This window comes from Aulostomus chinensis, chromosome 4 (genome assembly GCF_037954235.1).
Source record: "Aulostomus chinensis isolate RoL2024-O1b breed Wild chromosome 4, RoL_Achi_v1.0, whole genome shotgun sequence".
Taxonomy (NCBI): domain Eukaryota; kingdom Metazoa; phylum Chordata; class Actinopteri; order Syngnathiformes; family Aulostomidae; genus Aulostomus; species Aulostomus chinensis.
This window is the reverse complement of record NC_141323.1, coordinates 919,373-927,500: the sequence shown is the minus strand read 5'-3', so window position 1 is coordinate 927,500 and position 8,128 is coordinate 919,373. Positions and strand designations below refer to the sequence as shown.

The 8,128-nt window shown below is 39.5% G+C and overlaps 1 protein-coding gene across 15 annotated transcripts in view; it reads left to right on the top strand.

Moving 5' to 3' along the window:
• The window catches only part of osbpl8 (oxysterol binding protein-like 8), a 121,782-nt gene extending 113,960 nt beyond the window's left edge, over window positions 1–7,822 (top strand). For all 15 annotated transcript variants that reach the window (XM_086200967.1, XM_086200969.1, XM_086200962.1 and 12 more), the window contains 3 exons: window positions 2,359–2,461; window positions 4,191–4,296; window positions 4,374–7,822. In XM_086200967.1, the coding sequence (XP_086057093.1) occupies window positions 2,359–2,461; window positions 4,191–4,296; window positions 4,374–4,503 (339 nt within the window). In that variant the 3' untranslated portion in view covers window positions 4,504–7,822. The remainder of the gene's footprint in view (window positions 1–2,358; window positions 2,462–4,190; window positions 4,297–4,373) is intronic.
• The last annotated feature ends 306 nt before the right edge of the window (window positions 7,823–8,128 follow it).

The following is an 8,128-nucleotide window of genomic DNA, read 5'->3' as shown; positions in this document are numbered from 1 at the left end:
CCACACCAGGAGGGTCCCTTTGTTTTTTTTCTTCTGAAATCTAAGTAATTGATGCTGGAGCAGTTTGTGTTTTGCAGGCACAGTTTTAAGGATGTTGCTCTGTTATGTTGTATCCCTCTTTTTTGCATCTCCTGGAATATGTATTAAACAAGACTTTGACATTTGACATCCTATTTGAAGTGTAATAAATCAATGTGGAACAGGTGCCATCTGCTGACAGTAAAGTGACCTTTGCTTTTCTCCCATACAGAGTTCCAATGAGCGAACAGCAGCATATCTTTAGTTTTTCATTTCCATTTTGTCTGTTTCTGTCTTGTGTGCACTTGCTTAGTCTTTGGTGACTCTCTCTGCACCACTTCTTGTTCAGTTGACAAGCTAATTGCTTCCATCTATGTACTTTTTTTTTTTAGGTTTATTTTTTTATAACTGTGTGCCAAGTAGCCAAACCAGGTGTCCAAGAAAGTAGTCTTTAAAGGTTATTTAAAATTTTTTTTTTAAATGTGAATCCAAGAAAGAACATTGCGGTAACTTTTGTTCTTTGCAATATCATTGCCATTTTCTTGCCTTGCACCCTGGTTGTTTAAGTAGCAAATGTACTTGTGGCCATCTGAGCCCCCATAGTTGTATTGTTCTTATAGATAAGGTGTGGTCAAGTGAGATTTTCCTGCGATTAAAGGCTGTGATGTTCTGAAATTAAGGTCCACCAAAACAGACAGACGCACACACATGCTCTCACAGGGATCCACAGAAGCAGAGAAATATCACAACGAAAGCATTATTATTGTCAAACTCACTCTTGTCTCACTTCATGGATTTTTTGGTGTATTTCTGCTGCTACAGCAAAGTCCGGGAACTTAAACGATGAGAGACACCATGCACGTTACCACACAAAACACAACATGATGTCAATATCTTTAGATCATTGACATAGTCAGCATGCCAGGAGGATGTCCTTTGTTTTTGTATTGATACTCAACAACTCAACATTCATTCTAGGCCAAAAGCACATCCATTTTTCTTTTTACGGACATCATAACATCTTTGCGCCTTGCACCAGAATTTGAGCTTACTTTGCCAAAGGGAACAGATGCTTTATGCTGAAATTGCGTGATGACAGAAAGACTGTTTCCAAGTTGAGTCTTTTAACTAACTCAGAGCAGGAATTAAATCGTTTTGCCGTTGTTTTCTTGATAATGAGGAGTAAACAATAAGGATAATGCTATTGAATAGTTAATAGTTAATACTGACCGTATATACAGTATGATGTCAACTGGGGCTACACATGATTTTAATTTTTCCAACATTGTATGAACATACCATTCGAACTTGTCCTTTAGATATCGTCACCTTCTTAAAGTAATTGCTTAAGTATGTTTTCAAGTTTTTCAGAAAACACCAAAAAATGGGGACAAAATATCATAGGAGTTGTTTTAGGCAAAAAAATAGTCAAAAAATGACTTAGGCAATTATATTAAGAAGGTGACAATATTTAACATAAATATGGCCCATAGTCTTTGAAAAAATAGTTGAGACGAGTCAGTCAAATAAGAGGAAAATGTCCCTTCTGAAACATTAAAATGATTTTCTCCTCTTTTACGACCCTCCCCTGAAATCTGTTAAGTAAATTAAAAAGTAGTAAAAAGGAAACATCATTCTGACAGATATATTCTTTAAAAATATCATCATCTCAGGTTATAGATTTATATGTATAAAAGGATCATTTAAAAATTGGAATTAAGTGAAAGTTATATATATTTAATTGTTGAATTTATTATTCTGAGGCTGCAGTCAATGTTAGGCCTAACCTGTAATGTTTTTATGCCGCCAATATTGAATTAACTTAATGACCTATTTTTCCTGACAAAGACCTGAAGGCTGCAAAATTGCATCATATTAATAATGCATTAAGACCAGAACTTTAATCCAGCCTGAGATTAATCCCTCTGCACTTAATCACTAGAATGTTCTGGCAGGTTTGGTTCATCTGGGACACGAAGTGCTGTCATTTACAAGAGTGTTTTGAACCGATGTGACATAACTGATGTACCAGCACGCCGTGTACCTCTGGCATTCCTTCACTGACTCTGGCTTGCATGTTTAGGGGTGTCATGCATCAAGCACTGCTCTCTTTTCTTGCATATGCATTTTTATTTTTCAAGACTGTGTATTTACAGTAAATGTGGGTGATTTTATTTTGCTGTAACACTGTATGACATATTTGCTGATGAGTTTATCTTAATGTGTTTGCTAATGTGTGTGTTTGTGTGTGTGTGTGTGTGTGTGTGTGTGTGTGTGTGTGTGTGTGTATGTGTGCGTGTGCACGTGCACGCACACTTGTGGATGGATGGATGTGTGTAGGTAACGGTGCCAAAGAGGAAACACAAGAGTGACAAGCCCAAAAGCCCAGAGAGTGGTTGCTCTTCACCCGAACCTGACCGTCAAGACTCGTCCGGTAGCGAAAGTGAGTCCAAATCACCTATAAAGACCTAAATGTAAATGCTCCCCATTTCTTGGGAGAAAATCTGCATTTGTTCATGGTGAAAGGCAGTATATAGTCTTAATATCACATATTTAGCTTTGAGTTAACTTGAATGTTATTGTTATGTCTCCCTGAATGCAGTTTATTGTCCAGCCAGAAGTGTAAAAACCCTAATATGCAGAGTAGTGTTATTCTTATTGCTCTTGTTATTATTCCAAACACTCACACACACACACACACAGAGTTAGGTTTACAGACCAACCAGGTTATAAGGTGTATAGAAGGTAGAACGATTGTTTTGACAGCTTGTACATCACTACATTTCTGTGTGAATCAGGTTTCTCCTACATTTGGAAACACTGAATGATGTTCAAACAAGAAGTCCTGTTGAAAACTAAAAAGTTCAGCCACATGTTACCAGATTGTAATTCTCAGATCCCAATTTTTATCCTATTTATGTTTAAAAAAAAACAACCATTTCATAACACAAACATTTCAAGACACATTACATGAGACATGGATAGCCTTACCCAAACAGCACACTGAATGTATTGCCAGCCGTGAATGCCCATAATCAAGGTAGTAAAATGACCTTGAAAATAGCCCAGCATTCACATGGTGAACTGACACGGTAAATGACATTTAGCGTCCTGGCAGTGAAAGTGTATCAGTGAGTTCACAGCACACTCTGCTGGTCATTCATGATTTCCTCCATGTTTCTGGGAGCAGCCTTTGCCTGAAGAGCTGGAAAACCAGCAGGTTAAGGCCTGCAAGTCCAGGACCCTACTTTGGATGGTTTTAGCCTCACCTTGATTTCTTACCCTTACCCCAACCAGTATCAAACTGGGAGTCATTGGCTAGCTTATACTTTTGCAACAAAAAAAAAAGTGTTCTAGACAAGCAGTTCCATACATGACCTTTATCTGCTGGTGCTCTGCAGACACATAACTGTTGGTGTCTGGTAGCGAGGGGGAGGACACTCTTCTTTGGTTCCATGATTTGGTTCCCATTTTACCTTCACATAGGAGAAAGATTTTTTTAGCAATTTTAGGACTATTTTGAAGGATGATAGAACTAAGGTTGAGGACCATGTGATTCGTTTTTGGAATAGATCTGGAACTATCGTACAGATTGGGTTGCATTTTTTTGTCGAAGCCTATCCCAAACCTGAAGCTGTTGATGCCAGGTGAAGCTGTCCCTGTCTTCTCGCTGTCACATCTCAGCAGAATTCCACAAAGTTTAGTGAAATGTTTCATCACTAATAAAAAACAATGACTAAATACACACAACTCTGTCATTGACTTCCTTATAGAGGTTTCAGTGCTTGTAAACTTCGCTGAAGACAACTTTTGTGTAATGGCCTTTATCCTTGGCATAGCTCCATGAATGTTAATCTCCTGAAATGTAACAAATATCCGCTGTGTTGCATGTATGTGTGTCGGGAAAAAATCTTCAGCACTGAGCTGTAGGTTTGTCATACTGACTTAATTTTTATGCTTTATTTTCACTAAAAGCAAGTTTAAAGGACCATGCAGAGTAGGCTAGCCAAGCATCCATGAATTAATCAAACTTTATTTCTAAATTTGGCCACTGACATAACACTGTTGTGGGGTTATGCGCACAAGTGCAAAAAAATGCAAGTGCCCTCTTGCCTTGTAATAAAGCCTCTTTGGACTTTAACGGTACAGTGCCAAACCATTTTTTGCTCCAGGACACAAGAGCAAACACAACAGTCGTGTGAGGAAGAAAGGTGCCGACCTCAGTGAACTTCAAAGTGCCATTGAATCTATCAAGCAGACCCAAGAGGACATCAACAGGTGAGAAGAACACTCATGAGTCTACCACACGCCTTACCTTTTGATTAGACACACGATTAACTGTTGTGTGTCCACAGGAGCATTAGTGCACTGCATAGTCGTGCTGCAGGCCGAGTGGAGGGCGCCTCCTTCCTTCAGCAGCGAGACTACGTCATCATCATTTTCCTCATCCTCCTTCAGGTTCTGCTCAACTATGTCTTCAAGTAGAAGCCATAACCCACACAGAAAGTGAGAAGCTATCCCTTGCGCACACATGCACACACGCACACACACACACACACGCGCACGCACACACACACACACACACACACACACACACACACACACACACACACACACACACACACACACACACACACACACCTTTGGGAGCAAGCAGACTTCAACTGTGACCATTACGTGATGAAGGCATCCTCTAGCTTTTTTCTTCTCTGGCCTTCCAGCTTCATGTGTCCAGAAAAGCAGAGACTTTTAAAAACTCTAATTTATATTTAAGCTCTGGAGAGATCCACTGATTTCAAAGCAAGTTTGGTGTATTGGAGTCTCCACTGCCAGCCTGGAGGTTATCAATTTGCCTTGATGAAGAGGCAATGGCCGCGGCCATTTTTAGCTGTTATTTGTGTTGTTTTTGTTTTCAGATGGAGCAGAACAATTGTGTTTATTCACATTTCACCCCAAATGTCAGGGGACTTTTTATCACAGAGATGAAAGCCACGACTCAGATAAATTTTAAAAAAGACCTTTAATTTTTATGTTTTTTATAATTTTGTTTCTTTTCTCTGTGTGTCCTTTGTGGACTGAGGTCTTGATAAGGGAGAGAAAAGTGGCTCAATCTGTGTGACTTTTATTTTTTTATTCTCAGATGCTATAATATCAGCTGGGGTTTCCACATGTTGAAATGGACAGGGAAGATAAATGAAAGGAAGTGAAGCTGTAATTTCTATTGTATATGTCCAATTTTTGCATACAAAGTTAATATAAAAAAAAAACACGACTCATTGTATAGGTAGTACGTACAGCCAGAGATCGCGCTAAGCACATTAGCCCCGTGTACAGTATTGTGTCCTCTGCACAAACGCACTGGAAACATCCAAAGTTGCTGTGGAGTCAACGTGACATTCATCATGAGCTACAGTGATCACTGCCCTAGATTCAGTTAGTGGGACTGAATCAACAAAATCATTTCAAGTGTTCTTAGCAAAAAAGTTGGACAAACATCAATTCAGCGGAGTTAAGTGAAGCAGCCTAAAAACTGCCCTCTGGGATTTAATGGCACATTGAAAGATAATGTTGATGGTGATAATGTTGATTTCATTTACTTTGTTGCCAAGTTACGAGTTGAGAACATTGATACCACTTTCCTATCCACGCAGTCAATGTGAAGTTAGCAGCAGCTTAGCTCAGCATTATGAAGGGAAATGCTTCATTTGGAGAGAATGACAACATTCTCCAGGTCAAGTTTTAGGGTGACACTTAAACTTAGGACAGTGACGTACTGTATAGGGGTTGTATAGCGATAAACACTGCCCTTCCTTTGTGAAACAAAAGATGGCCTAGCCTTAGTCACAATCAAGTTTGTTTATTGCGTTCGCAGTAGAACATATTAACCCATTCAAAGCCTAAGTGTTTTAAGAAGCTATCTCTGTGAAATGATTTGCTATGTCTCCAGTTTGTTTTGTTACGCAAGACATTTGAAAGTGAGCATCATCTCTGGTAAGTCAGGACCTTGGCATCATGTAAGGGGTGAGGGTCTGTCAGCAGCCATTCTCACCACTGTCCAAGCAACAAACTGCTATTGAGAGATGAGATGATCCTGGCTGCCTTCTCGCCAGTCTTAATTCTCATTAGCTGCTGTCTTTATATTCACAAACTGTGGTATCAATCCTCTCATTTGATGAATAAATAAAAGCCTGTTTCCCTATATTGATGTCTGATTATAAGAATTTTACTTGTATTTTTAACTATTACATGAACATGATGTGATGAGTGTAGGGATAAGTTTGTCTCCATGGTTTCCGAATATACAACGTGGTGGAGGATAAGTACGTGAATGGTCCTTCAAGTCAACTTTATTTCGCTTCCAGTGCTTTTGCGCCTCACTTACCCAGGAAATCTAGAATAGGCATTTTCTAATTACTACTATCACTATAATAAATCATTCCAAACTTCCCAGCCAATCTCAGTGTGTAGAATAGAACCAGTTCTCTGTGTAAATACGTATCCAGTAACAATACCGACACACAGCCGCTCCATGTAGGAGCCAATCTCATGATACCCTTGTCTCTTTGCGTTGTAGAAACTCTTGACAACATGGCCAAAGGGCCTCGAGATGTCATCGTAGTCTATTCATGAAGCAGCTTTCAGGAATCTTACTTTACATTGTGGTCCAGTCTGTCTTTCACTTTTGGAACTTTCAAGTTTGAGTCCAGAACTAACTTTCAAACCAAGTTAGGAACATATTTTTAGCATCAAAACACAGAAAAAGACACACTAAGGTCTCATTTCAATTCTGAAATTTGGGAGCTGAAGCTGCATCTGCCTTCAGTATCATCCAGTCTGTCACATGACCTACTGAGGACAAACCACAGTACCCTGACCACTTCAAACCATATTTGAACGTGGATTTTTTTTTTAATGTATTCGCCTTGTCATCGTTTACATATCTGGTTGCCTCTGAGTCAGCAGACTGTTAAAAGATGAAAAACAGGTATAAAGCAGGACTGGTAGCATCGTCGGGATCCCAGGAAGTTACCCGGCTGGCCCGTGTGTATTTATGTGTGTATTTTTGCATATCCTCATTGCCTCAATTGCTCATCAATCTTAACCTAGATGTTAGAATGTGAAGAGATAAGTGTATACTAGTGCCTTTAAGAGTTGGACTAGGGAGAGGGGGCTATAAATGTAGGCAGAGACCCAGTTGTTCAAAGGATGATATTTGGGGGCAACTGGGACTCTGTAGTGTTGCAGAGCAGACGTGCCATATGAAGCCTTAGAAATAAGTCTGACTCCGGCTCCGCAGCATTTCACCTGCCTCCCTGCCTGAGAGTGTCACCATAGTAACGTACCCGTAGGTTTCCGGATGCTGATTCCTGCCACAGGAGCAGGAGGGAGGTAGAGTGTGAGTGTTGTCATCCTTCTCTCTCAGTCTTCACAGGGAAGGAAAATGTCTCTGCCCTGTCAGTTGTTGTTGCTGTACATGTAAAAGAAAACATTTTATTTATTCCTCTTTTTTATGTGGGTTGTTTTTTCTGCTTTTAGCATTTAGACCAATGTTGTCTTTTCTGATTTATTTTTCATTATGGATTTTAAAACCAGTTTGTTTATTCTGTTTTCCCTCCTCATCACTCAAAGTCACACACAAGTCCTCAATGTGTGCACACTTCAATGTCAACTGCCCCTATACACATACACACAGACACCTTTTCTGACTACCTGAATATATTTACTGTATCCCTATGGCAACTATGATTTTCTGGAAGGTTAATGTCACATGTATCCTAACACAGAATAAAAGCAAATGACATCCTGGGCGTCTCTGTCTGTTCATCATCGCATCTAAGAATGTTTCTACCAGATTTACTAAACCAGTTGTCATGACAGAAAAAAAAGATGAGTTTAGGTCACTGTGTATTTGGTTCAGAGAATGGGATTTAGGGTTTTAGCAATCAGGAACAGGACAGGACAGAGGTGTGGAGAATCGGCCAGGGAAGATGCCATTGCGCTTTGATAAGATGTATTGAACATGTCATAGAAAACACCGTGCCTTGGTGGAGGTATTCAATCACACTTATTCTGTATTTATTGCAAATATTTTGTTAAATACAATAAAACC